This window comes from Halichoeres trimaculatus, unplaced genomic scaffold (genome assembly GCF_033239565.1).
Source record: "Halichoeres trimaculatus isolate MK-OKI-2021-1 unplaced genomic scaffold, fHalTri1.1 fHalTri1_scaffold_10, whole genome shotgun sequence".
Taxonomy (NCBI): Eukaryota; Metazoa; Chordata; class Actinopteri; order Labriformes; family Labridae; genus Halichoeres; species Halichoeres trimaculatus.
In genome coordinates this window covers 12382372-12395056 of record NW_027437187.1, presented here as the reverse complement: position 1 = coordinate 12395056, position 12685 = coordinate 12382372, and the positions used below count along the sequence as shown (strand labels likewise).

The 12685-nt window shown below is 40.7% G+C and overlaps 1 protein-coding gene and 6 non-coding genes across 7 annotated transcripts; 6 read left to right on the top strand and 1 right to left on the bottom strand.

Annotated features, from left to right (window-relative positions):
• Window positions 1–142: 142 nt before the first annotated feature.
• Window positions 143–3775, bottom strand: setd6 (SET domain containing 6, protein lysine methyltransferase). The gene is made up of 9 exons (XM_074676724.1): window positions 3486–3775; window positions 3009–3089; window positions 2711–2855; window positions 2482–2623; window positions 2171–2365; window positions 1935–2073; window positions 1600–1780; window positions 1081–1217; window positions 143–970 (listed from the first exon to the last, which is right to left on the bottom strand). Exons 1-9 carry the CDS (start codon window positions 3510–3512, stop codon window positions 629–631), a joined length of 1389 nt encoding a protein of 462 aa, XP_074532825.1. The 5' UTR covers window positions 3513–3775; the 3' UTR covers window positions 143–628.
• A 170-nt stretch (window positions 3776–3945) lies between these two features.
• On the top strand, window positions 3946–4017 carry trnap-ugg (transfer RNA proline (anticodon UGG)). Its single transcript has one exon. It is a non-coding gene; the product is annotated as a tRNA-Pro (tRNA).
• A 1510-nt stretch (window positions 4018–5527) lies between these two features.
• trnap-agg (transfer RNA proline (anticodon AGG)) lies at window positions 5528–5599 on the top strand. The gene has a single exon. It is a non-coding gene; the product is annotated as a tRNA-Pro (tRNA).
• A 724-nt stretch (window positions 5600–6323) lies between these two features.
• On the top strand, window positions 6324–6395 carry trnap-ugg (transfer RNA proline (anticodon UGG)). Its single transcript has one exon. It is a non-coding gene; the product is annotated as a tRNA-Pro (tRNA).
• Window positions 6396–8833: 2438 nt separating this feature from the next.
• trnap-ugg (transfer RNA proline (anticodon UGG)) lies at window positions 8834–8905 on the top strand. The gene has a single exon. It is a non-coding gene; the product is annotated as a tRNA-Pro (tRNA).
• A 797-nt stretch (window positions 8906–9702) lies between these two features.
• trnap-agg (transfer RNA proline (anticodon AGG)) lies at window positions 9703–9774 on the top strand. The gene has a single exon. It is a non-coding gene; the product is annotated as a tRNA-Pro (tRNA).
• A 2415-nt stretch (window positions 9775–12189) lies between these two features.
• On the top strand, window positions 12190–12261 carry trnap-agg (transfer RNA proline (anticodon AGG)). Its single transcript has one exon. It is a non-coding gene; the product is annotated as a tRNA-Pro (tRNA).
• The last annotated feature ends 424 nt before the right edge of the window (window positions 12262–12685 follow it).

The following is a 12685-nucleotide window of genomic DNA, read 5'->3' as shown; positions in this document are numbered from 1 at the left end:
GAACTTCAGGGGTTGATTAAAAAAAACAATCTTAGTTCTTTCACTAAATGTAAAATCTTCAACTTCCTGGTAAATTTTAAAAGGCAAATTGAAAAAAAAAAATGTTTTGGAAAAAAATTATTTAAACTGAATCCACAGAATCAGGATCTTTGTTTATAACAGGACGTAACACTGTCTGCAAGCACCAACTCTGGCTGCATCTCATCTTTCTCTTTTTGCATGCCAATGAGGAGATGTGATGTTTTCTTATGAGGGGTAGCAGAGATTGAAAACGATGTGGACATAATATCCCTAAAGCTTCACGGAGAACAGACTGACAAACACTAAATTTGAATAGCTTTTTGAGAATGGAGGTAAGTTTAATTGCATAGTAATATATTTGACCTGCTGTAAGATCCTATATGTCAGCAATGGTTTCAACCACTTCCTCTCCAAGATGGGGGTATCAAATCAAAGGCACTTAGCCCTGAATAGTAAAGCTTGTTTTCATGAGAAGTTAAAATCAAACACATTGACAGCTTTTATTTATTACACAGATGAAAAACCATGACTGAGGTGTTTCAGTTTTGCCCCCTGAGACAATGGAAACAAACTCCTCCTGTGGTCCTGACTGCTGCTGCAGCTCATCTCATGACTCAGTGAGCTCCATCAGTCTGTGCAGGATGCTCTTCTGTCCGTAGCGTACCTGCAGCGCTCTCTGCTGCCTGCTGCTCAGCCCTGCCACTGCTTCCTGGTCCTCTACCAGCGCCTGGTCTCCGTCCACAAACTCTTCCTCTGTTTCTGCTTCCTCTCTGTAGGACTTCACAGTCAGACGAGCTGCTTCGTGAATCAAGCGTTTCCATGAATCTTTTAACCCTGGGAGGCCCTCGTTAGAGAAAGCCAGGGAAATTTTCTCATCATCCTCTTCATCTTCCTCCCATCCTTCATTGTCTTTGAAATCTGAGAACTCTTCTCCTGACATGCACAGCACCTGGAAGTAAACAACAAAACCGTTGTTTCACACTTTGAAAAAAAGGCTCTGTTTTATGTGCTTCAGTGAACATGTTTATTTTGACATCACCATTGGTGGTCTTCCCTCACCTTGAGTGCAGTGTGAAGCTCTGTGTCTGTAAGGCAGCCTTGTTTGCCAAAGACAAATGCTGCTTTTTCTTGCATTATCTGACACAGCATCTCCCACTTCTCTTCCACCAGTTGTTGGTTCAAATCCGACTGAATACCTGAAAGAGAAGAAGAGCTCAAAAACAAATGGATACAGATAGCCATACATGGGTACACAAAAAAAATAGAGATTAAAAATAAATCAATTATGTGCACAAATGTTGTCTAATTTTCTTCTGATCAGCTAAATTAAGCATCTTTGAGTTTTTTGGTTAGTTTTTGTCTGTTTTGGATTGGCTTATATTAGTGTTGTCCCATCAGCTGATTGCTACATGATGTAACCCTGCAGTCAGCTCAACAATAGAGCAACAATAAACTGAGTGACAACATAGAAACCAGGGCAAACAAAATGCGGTCAAACACATCTTTGATAAAACATGTCACATCTCTCCTTTATTTAAACACTTTTCTGTTTTGTTCCTATGATGTGTCACTAATCACCTTGTGTAACCACTCTGTAGAGGTTGGCGATGGGGATGTCAGCAGTGTCGTTGCTGTTGCTTTGGTACGGCTCCGTGAAGCCGTACATGTGCAGCAGCTGCCAGTTAGCCATCTGTCCGTAGGTGTTGAATACCTCCTCGCCTTTTTGAATGCGGTGCACACAGACCATCTTCAGTGTGTCCTGAGAAACAGTGAAAAAGAAGATGGGAGTGGGAGGAAGATTATAAGTGTTACTCCGGTGAACCAAAAAAAAAAAACAACAGACAGAAGTTCACAACATACTAACTGGGGGAGTCTGTCAGTTATCAGAGATCAGAGTGGATGTGACCCCTCACCGGTGTAAACTCCAGATTAGCATTATGATTGGACACATGGTTAAGCATGTCAGCCATGGGAACCATCATAGGAGGGTTAGGGGCCTTCTCATCATCGTCATCCTCTTCATCATCATCTTCCTCCTGTGGCTCTTGGAAACTACAGAAAAGAGGAACACCAGGAGGATGGATGGATCTGAAGAAGAAGGCTAAAATAACTGATTTATATGAGTGTGTTTTGTTATGGGCCCACTAACCTGTAGGCCATAACAAAGGCCACCAGCTGTGTGTACAGATCCAGTGTGTGTGTGTTTGGGCTCCAGAGGTCTGGGTGCTTCTTGATGAAGGGAAGGACCACCTCTTTGTATTCTCTCTGGATGTTAGTTAAGTCTGTGTCCACAGCCTCTGGGACACCTGTTCCCCTCAACAACCTGTCTCTCTCCGCCTTAGACCTTTAACACAGCACTCATGGGTTACACAGGTTAAGGAAAGCAGAAGTAAAATTTCAAAAACAGCTTTTACAGTGCTGTGTCAGTCAAGCGACACGGTTTCAAATAAATCTTCTCACCAGAACATGGGATGGTCCAGTGTCTTGAAGTCAGTCCACAGTGACAGGTAAGGTCTCCAGTGGGATTGTGAGGATGTGTACTCATAAAGCAGAGCCAGCAGTAGAGGAACCCAACCAGATGAGCTCTCCAGAGATGGTCTCTCTGTGGGGTGTAAAAGAAGAAACTGTAAGATTACAAAATGATGAAGTGAAGTTGGCAGGAAAAAAACTTCTTTATTTGCACCATCACCTTTCTCCAGCAAGGCAGAGACTTTGGTTGTTCCCTGGTGAAGAAGAGCTTTCCTGGGGATGGTGAACAAAACCTCCCCTTCCTCTATGTTGTCTGTGGCTAGCATGCCATACTCGGCAACAGTTCCCTCTTTACTCACACACACCTACACAGCGAGAGACACAGTTTTTAAAGTCTGGACAATATCCAGGCGCCAACAGCTAAAAGAAAAAAAAAACAAACCATCATGTCAGGGACTGAAAATGTAAACAACAACAACAACAACAACAACAAAATCAGCTTCAGAAAATAATCGAACCTTGTCGCTGAGTACCAATCCCACTCTGTGACACCACTGGAGAAAGTTTTGCAGGGGACTTAGCTCTGACGCATCATCTATCTGTGAGCAGAGAAAACCGCTTCAGACGTCAGCACAACGCGGGACACACAGATTTATCAGACGTATTTGAGACACACTTGAGGCTGAGCCACAGAGCAGACACTATAAGAGCTAAGTAAGAGATGCACACACACATCAGTTATTAACATGACTGGCATCAATAAAACAGACCACGTCCGGTCGATAACTGGGAAAAAAAACACTAGAAGACTTTTTACGTTGTTCAGTTAGAATAACTTTAGCGACATGCAGACAGCACAGTATGTACGGAAGCAGTCATAAACACGTGGGAATGACAACTATTGATGCAGCAAACACATACACACAAACATGTCGTCGTGCAAACAGCAGGTAAGAACTTGATGCGTCGGAGAGAAATATAGATTAATTTACAACCTTCTGTCGTTTCACTTCCGTTGCCATCCTGTGACTGTGTTTTCAAACCTGATAGCGGTGCTAAACTAGTGCAATGCTAACCAAAGCATGCGGACATGGCAACTGCGAACGAGGTTTGGTTTAAATTTTACCCAAACGAGGACCCGTAGATAGCTCATAAATTAACCAATAAGTACGTTTCAGGTTGCTTCCATCAAGCCGTAAAGAGTTCGCGATTATTTTTATTAAATGTAATGTATTTATTTTATTTTTCAACGTTAACAATTGACCTGAAACTTTTTGTGTCGTAACCGTCTTGTCAAACGACTGCTATTAATGTGCTTGCAGGGCTATGTGTTGTCATTCCTTTGCTGACCACGAGATGGCGGTGTTTAGTCATCTCCACTTAAAACCTGTGTGCCACATCACCAGTCTGACAGGTTACATACTAAGACATAAATGTCCACGTTGTGTTCCAGCTGGCTCGTTGGTCTAGGGGTATGATTCTCGCTTTGGGTGCGAGAGGTCCCGGGTTCAAATCCCGGACGAGCCCTGTTTTGACCCCTGGCCCCGAAAGGTCATGAGCAACTATTGCACATACTGTACAGTACAGCGACAGCTTCATAGCTGTTTGTTGTGCAAACCAGCTCACAGTAAAGTTACAAGCTATGTTGAATACATTACCATGCAGCTTCCAGAGCTTTTTGGTGAATCCCTCTCCTGTTTTGCAAATAAAATGAATAACTTTTTAAGTTTTTATTAACTTTAAAACAGCATTTGATTGAGAAAACTTGTACAGAACAAAAAAGATGAAACCTTGCCATTTACTCATAGGGTTGTAGTTGCCAATGGGTCACAGGACTCAGATACTAATAACCCCAGACCACCTCAGCATGTGTCCTGCCTTAAGGAGTGACAGTGGACTCTTGATGTACAATGGATGTAGTTTACTCTATATTGAGATGTCTTACTATGATATATCTAAACCAGTGCATGATCTCAATATAGACAACAAGAAAATAATAAAAAGTATGATGTAGACTAATCCAAAAAAAAAGATGGAGAAAGAACTCAGAAAGGCTCAGTCTTCCGAGTTCTCCAGTGAAAAAAGTTGATGTCAAAGTTTTAGGTGACTTGAACCTTCCTCTCCTCAGCAGCCTGGGAAGCCATCATGGAAAAACCTGCATGCCATCGCGTAGCTCACCATAGCCTTAAGAATTATTACTGAACAAGTTGTCGTTTAAAATAATTAAAAATTGTACCAATACACTCCTATTCATCAAAACAGCTTAACCCTACAAAATAGCCTTCATCAATATAAATATAAATCATCTTAATATATTTATTGAACTGTGAACACTTATACGTGTAAAGATTTGTAGATTCAGGCAGATATACTCTGTTTGATACATTTCTAAAGTGTCAACATTGGTTTCAGTTTTCAAGATTCCTCTTTGTCCTCTTTTTTAAAACTAATGTGTTACAAGTTACCCTGCCTTGTTTGAGGCCTCCCCTGGGATACCTGTGTTTTTGCGTCATATTGCTGTGAACTAATTCCCCAACACTAATTCTGCAAATAGGCCCACTGATTAAAGGGATGCTCAAAAGGAAAGTCCTCATGAACTTCACAATTTAAAAGTGGAACAGCTCTGAGCCCTCAGTGACTTAGCGGGGATGTGCCTCAAAGTCAGTGTGTGAGTGTGGACGTTGAGATTTGGCTGTTGACCTTGTCACTGGTGGGTCACAAGGCTGCATGACAAAAGTCAGGTTCTGCTGAGAGATCCACATGTGGACTTTCAATATCTAATCTTTCAGCACAAATTTGGCTCACAACAATGTTTAAAAATGTCAGATATTATCTCATAGTAAAATAAAGGATGAGCCATGATTTAGGCACAGAGAGCACAGGGAAACTAAAGGACAGTATCAAAACTATCCAGCAGAGGGCACTCTTTGTTAAGATTTGGTCTGAGTCTTTGCCACATCAGCAGAGGAGGGTTAAATTGTGAGTCCAAGACAACCAGAGGAAAATTTTGAAGCCCACTTTTCTCACAGTAAAACATGGCTCGTTGGTCTAGGGGTATGATTCTCGCTTAGGGTGCGAGAGGTCCCGGGTTCAAATCCCGGACGAGCCCTGATTATTACAGCCTTTAATTAAAAACTTAACAAAAACATTTCAAACATTGTTTAAAAAGAAAAGCCCAGTAACACCTTGCTGGTTTCGGTTTTGAGATGCTGTCTCAAAAATAAATGCATGGTATGACCATTAATGCTGTCAATTCAGAGAACCACTGACCATGCATACCATGCAATTATTTTTGAGACAGCATCTTTTCTTGGTTCAAGATTTATTTTTTTCTTTATTTGGAATAAAAGTTTGACTTTAAGTATTTCAATGATTGTCCCAAAACAGTTGCCCAACACTAAGTAGATCTATCCTGTGCTTCTTTCTGTAGATTCCCTGAGTCTGCAACTTGATTTTCAATTAACCATGAAACACGGTGTGTGTTTTCTTGTGTAGAAGCCTTCTATTAGGGGGTTCGTTTCACACTACCTCCTTTATCAACAGAATGTCTTAAAAACAAAAATGCATTTGATTAAAATCTTTGATTGCTACAAAGAACACATCACTAATCTGGAAAACAACTCTCATTTATTGTTTTTAGATTTATTTTTTTAAATTGTAAAAAAGCTTTTTGGACACCCTGTAAGTTAGAAAAAAACTCTATGTGTTGTGATTCTCTTGTTGGCCACTAGATGGTGGTGTTAAGTCAAAGCTCCTCTGAACCTTTTGTTTGCCACGTCACTAGTTTGACAGGTTTTGTACAAATTGATGAATGTCACATATGACTGTCAGATGGCTCGTTGGTCTAGGGGTATGATTCTCGCTTTGGGTGCGAGAGGTCCCGGGTTCAAATCCCGGACGAGCCCAGGTTTTAAGCCCTGAGGGCCCAAAAGTCAACTCCTCATGTTAAATGTTGAACTATTGGGATATTGAAACCACTCAGGCACAAATTCAAATGCAAGCCACCAGCACTGACCTGTTTTCAGTACTCTGTAACTGCACATCAAGTCATCTCTTAATCCAAAGTTTAGAGTTTGATCCCACCTCCATAAGTCAACTACCAGAGTGCCCTTGGGCAAGACACTCACCCCAAATAGCTCATCCTACAGCAGTATCTAAATCTGTATGAATGAGTTTGACTAATATTGAAAGTCATTGACAGAAGCACATTGCCATCAGTGTGTGAGTGTGGTGTGGGTGAGCAAATGTGTCAAGCAGTGTAGAAACACTTCAAGTGGTCAGAAAGATTGAAAAATGGCTATATAAGTAGAATTTCATCAATAATCAATTGTCATCACACATTTTTCTCCTAACGTTTGCTGTTAATATGACAACAAAGTGACACAAACCCTCAGTTAACCATCTGTCAGCTTCTGCTGGCACACAGACTTTAAAGCCATTATTGTCTGTGTTTACTTTTTGTCAGTCAGTCTCCATCTTTTAGAACTACGTGACAAACACACCTCAGCATATGTTTGAGGGAGCAGGAATTGAACCTCTGACCTTCTGACTGAAAGGAACTGACTCTACCTTTGTGCCACAGTTGTCCACAAGAGGGCACACTTTGGCAAACATCTTTTTCTTTTTTTCCCACATCAGCAGAGGAGAACAAAATTATAGGTCCAGGAAGCTCAAGGGAAATTTTTTAGCCCTCTTTGAAAACTTTAGAAGTGTGGCTCGTTGGTCTAGGGCAGGGATGTCCAATTCGTGCCATGGAGGGCCAAGAGGCTGCAGGTTTTCTTTCCAACCAGAAACTCCACCAGCTGATTCCACTGATTACCTCACCTTCAACCAGAGAGCAAGGGCTAATCAGTGGAATCAGCTGGTGGAGTTTCTGGTTGGAAAGAAAACCTGCAGCCTCTTGGCCCTCCATGGCACGAGTTGGACATCCCTGGTCTAGGGGTATGATTCTCGCTTAGGGTGCGAGAGGTCCCGGGTTCAAATCCCGGACGAGCCCAGCTTATAAAGCTCTGAGGTCCAAATTCACACAGTATCAATCATGAACTACACATAAATGAGTGAGCTTTAAATTAGAGAACACAATTGCTCCAAATGAGCTCACAAACATCAGGCTTTACTGTATCTTCCCTAATATTCAAACAAGAAATGTTTATTGTTAAATGTTTAGAAGTAAAAGCTAAAAGGTCTGAGTTTTGATCGTTGTACACTGGCACAAAACAATACTATTTTTGTGAGAAAGTATGAAGGATAAATTGTTATTTAACTGCATTGGTCATCAATTTATGTTGATAAAAACTATTAAAGCTGTGACAAATTCAAAAGCTTGTTCTTCTAATGATGTTATACAAAATTTCTGTTGCAAAGGTTAACTGTAGCTCAGGAGTTATTCAACCAGTGAAGTTTGTAAACTGGGCTGCATGGTGGTAAACTGCTTAGGGCCGTTTCCTCACTGAAAGAAGGTTCCTGTTTTTATTCCCAGCTGGACAAGTGCCTTTCTGTGTGGCCTTTGCATGTTCTCCCTGTATGTGGATAAGGTCTCTTTCTCAGAGTCCAAAAACCTTCTTGTCAGGCTGATTGGTCACTCTAAAATGCTTGAAAGTGTAGATGGTAGTCTCTAATTGTTTGCCCTGGGATGGGGCTGCGAAGGGTGTCCATGAAGTCTCTAAACAATTCAAAATATTTATTACAAAAGCAAATCAACAGAAATATATGTGGTAATTGTTACAAAATGAGTAGTATATATTTAGGTTTTTTTTTTTTAATAATTAATAGAAGAACTAATTTTGTAGGAAAGCACTTCAAGACCTGTTGCACACGTTCAATGTTTTCCTCAGATGTTCTTGGGAACCTTCTTTTCCCTTTAGTTCAACACTATCCTCAATTCTATAACTTTCTTGTGCCACGCAAAAATTGATTACTGTTACAGTGGATCTCTCGTGTGCTTAGTTCTGTAGATTTACTGAGTCTGCATATCTGATTTACAGTGTGTTGTTTCTTGTAAAGTGGCCTGTTTTTAGGGGTTCATTTAAAATTACCTCCTTTATCAACAGGATACCTTGAAAACAAAAATGCATTGGATTTAAAACTTTGATAACTACAAAGAACACGGCACTAATCTGGAAAATCACTCTCATCAATTGCTTTAAAAATATATATTTTTTAAATTGTAAAAAAACTTAAGGGACACCTTGTAAGTTAGAAAAAGAACTCTCTGTGTTGTGATCCTGTTGTTGGCCACTAGATGGTGGTGTTAAGTCAAAGCTCCTCTGAACTTTCTGTGTGCCACATCACCAGTCTGACAGGTTTTGTACAAAGTGATGAATGTCATGCATGACTGTCAGATGGCTCGTTGGTCTAGGGGTATGATTCTCGCTTTGGGTGCGAGAGGTCCCGGGTTCAAATCCCGGACGAGCCCAGGTTTTAAGCCCTGAGGGCCCAAAAGCCAACTCCTCATGTTAAATGTTGAACTATTGGGATATTAAAACCAATCAGGCACAAATTCAACGGCAAGCCACCAGCACTGACCTGTTTTCAGTACTCTGTATCTGCACATCAAGTCATCTCTTAATCTAAAGTTTAGAGTTTGATCCCAGCTCTATAAGTCAACTACCAGATTGCCCTTGGGCAAGACACTCACCCCAAATAGCTCATCCTACAGCAGTATCTAAATCTGTATGAATGAGTTTGACTTATACTGAAAGTCATTGACAGAAGCACATTGCCATCAGTGTGTGAGTGTGGTGTGGGTGAGCAAATGTGTCAAGCAGTGTGGAAACACTTCAAATGGTCAGAAAGATTGAAAAATGGCTATATAAGTATAAGTTCATCAATAATCAATTGTCATCACACATTTTTCTCTCAACGTCTGCTGTAAATGTGAAAACAAAATGACACAAACCCTCAGTTAACCATCTGTCGGCACACAAACTTTAAAGCCATTATTGTCTGTGTTTACTTTTTGTCAGTCAGTCTCCATCTTTTAGATCTATGTGACAAACACACCTCAGCATATGTTTGAGGGAGCAGGAATTGTACCTCTGACCTTCTGACTGAAAGGAACTGACTCCACCTTTGTGCCACAGTTGTCCACAAGAGGGCACACTTTGGCAAACATCTTTTTCTTTTTTCCCACATCAGCAGAGGAGAACAAAATTATAGGTCCAGGAAGCTCAAGGGAAATTTTTTAGCCCTCTTTGAAAACTTTAGAAGTGTGGCTCGTTGGTCTAGGGGTATGATTCTCGCTTAGGGTGCGAGAGGTCCCGGGTTCAAATCCCGGACGAGCCCAGCTTATAAAGCTCTGAGGTCCAAAACCACATATAAATGTTGTGTGATCTTCAAATTAGAGAACACAATTGCTCCAAATGAGCTCACAACCACCAGGCTTTACTGTATCTTCCTTTACAGTAAAAAAACAATAATAATACTGATAGTCCCTTACAGCAGCCCTTTAATCAGTGTGTAAATGTGCTGTGGGTAAGCAAATGTGTCCAGCAGTCAAGAATAACTATGAGTTGTCAGAAAGATTAAAAAAAGAGCTATATAAGTGCAAGTCCATGAGTCATCATAACACATTTTTTCTCTTAACGTTTGCTCTAAATATGAAACCAGGGTGACACAAAGAGAAAGAGGGAAACTGAGAGGGAAACTCAGTTGTCCTTCTGCCGATTGCTACTGGCACATGAACTTACAAATCATCTCTCTTTACAAAATAATAAGCTTCAATTTCAGCTTTAAAACCAGCATTAACATGTTTAAAATGTTTACAGTACATCCATTACATGAATGTCACCTTCACTCCGTACGTCAACAAGTAGCTCTCAGTAGAAGGAGCTTAAGTTGTGGGACTCCATCGTACCCTCAGTAGTCCTCTTCTTACTGTATAATGCTCCTGTAATGTGCTGCTGTCAGTATGAATGGGTCTGAGGTGTACCATTGGGAACAAGTCATCCCACTGCTGTGGTAGCACCAGAGAGAGTGTTGGCTGGGCCACACAGGATATCTGTGAGCAGGCATGGTGTGAGTGTGCATGTCTGAGTGAGTGTGTGTGAAACCTCAGCTGTGTGTTTCCAATTTATGTTTCTGCAATGGCACAACACAATTTGACATCACGCAGTTACACAAACATTATGCCGCTTCTAACTTAGTATGAAAGTACAAAGATATGATAAGTCAGGTGTCTTGAGATAACTTTCTACTGCAAATAAAGAAAATGTTGATTCATCCATTGATAGTGCTTTTTTGTGAACTCACAATACGACACTGGCTAATTTATCCAAAGAAACTTATCCCATACGTCCCTGGTAAACTCTGGATGGGTTGCCAGTCCATCAGAGGGCAGACATTTTTATTTCATAAATAAATGCAGGGCAGTGGATGGAAGACAGAGGACTCATTTGGGGAACTCTGAAGTGCACCTGCTTAACCATGGGTTTGAAACAAAAACCTGTTTTGCCTTGAGGCAGCAGCACCAACGATGAATTAATCAAAAATCAGTCTTTATTTCAGGTTTCTTTAGATACGGAACTTTCTACAGCAGAAAAGATAGAGGCATCTCTCATCAACCCTCTCCACTAGAGAAATTAGTGACGGAAGAAGGGTATACTCAGACTTGGGTACAAAGCCCTTTCTAACTATGAAAAAGGCAAACCAGCATTTATGGCCATTAATTGGAATGGGGACCTGAGCATGGACATTGATGACGCTACTTCGTTAGAAATATGGAAATTAGTGAACAACATTTCAGTCTGCATCACATTAAGAGAAAATCAATTCAGGTCACTAAACTGCCTGCAGTTAACTCCCCAACTTAGACATAGAATGGATCATAACAAATCTGAGAAATCCTCTGGCTTTACTGTTTGGGTTGCCAGATGCACAACTTGAAAGTACACATTCCAAAAGACTTCTATGTGTCCTCACTTTCTGTGCGAGGAAACATATATTACTGAAATATATTGTAGACCTCCAACAAAAGCTGGATGGCACAATATTATTTTTGATATGTTACCCATGGAAGATCTGACTTACAGATCTAAGTGTATGATAAATGTTTTGTATGACACCTGACCCCCATTTCTGAAATACATTGGTTCTTCACTTACAAGGATTGTAATGAAAGGTCTGATAGACCATAGGAGTTTGTGATTGACTCTCTATGAAGTTAACACATTATGATACTAGTTGGTGTGTTATAACGCTACCACATACAGAATTGTGAAGTTTGGATGCTGTCTGTGATCTAGTTATTTTCGTTATTTGTAATTTTCCGTTCTTGGAGTGTAGCATGCCCCCCCCCATTTTTTAAATCTCTTGTTCTACTATAACTGCGGTTGTATCAGATAGTATACCTTGTAACATCAAGGATAAGGGAAATTCCATCCATCCATTTTCTATACCGCTTATCCTGTTACAGGGTTGCGGGTGGCTGGAGCCTATCCCAGCAATCATTGGGTGAGAGGCAGGGTACACCCTGGACTGGTCGCCAGTCAATCGCAGGGCGGATAAGGGAAATTTTAAACTGAAAATTGACTGAAGAGTGTAAAAGGAAAGTGCAGGACAGTATTAAAACCATCCAGCAGAGGGCGCTCTGTGTCAACAAGAGGTTAAGCTCTTTTACTGCCACATCACCATAGTGTTAAATTGCTGGTTTAGGAGAACCAGAAGAAAAGTTTGAAGCCCTCCTTTTTCCCTTAGAATCATGGCTCGTTGGTCTAGGGGTATGATTCTCGCTTAGGGTGCGAGAGGTCCCGGGTTCAAATCCCGGACGAGCCCATACATTTTAAGCTCTTTATTCATCAAACATTGTTAATAAATAATGTTAATCTCATTCGACATGAAAATGGAGAAGCCCCAATGTAGGCTGGAAACAGCAGGCTTCAACAGCTTGTCTTTAAATGTTTTTATTGACCTCAAAGGATCAAATCTTAATAACAATCCTCTTCTGCACCATAGTAACACATTTGATCATAAAAAAACCTGTTATACTAAGAAAAGTAACAGAAAACTTTTTCACAGATGTAATGTGAGATCTTTAATAATCAAGCCATGTGCTCCTTTATACTTAGAGTGAGTTGAGTGAATGTGAGGTTCCTTCTGTGTGTTAACTTTTTATGCTTCTGCAATGGCACAATGTGACAATCATCACAGTGCCAACTTAATTTGAAAACACAAGGAAAAAATACTTTGACACAGTCAA

Bases quoted from the DNA above. Each gene is read 5' to 3' on its own strand.
- setd6 (XM_074676724.1), bottom strand. From the start codon at position 3,512: ATGGCAACGGAAGTGAAACGACAGAAG. The intron at 3,090-3,485 runs GTTGTAAATTAA...CTCTGCTCACAG, and splicing joins CGGAAGTGAAACGACAGAAG to ATAGATGATGCGTCAGAGCT. The intron at 971-1,080 runs GTGAGGGAAGAC...GTTTACTTCCAG, and splicing joins AGCTTCACACTGCACTCAAG to GTGCTGTGCATGTCAGGAGA.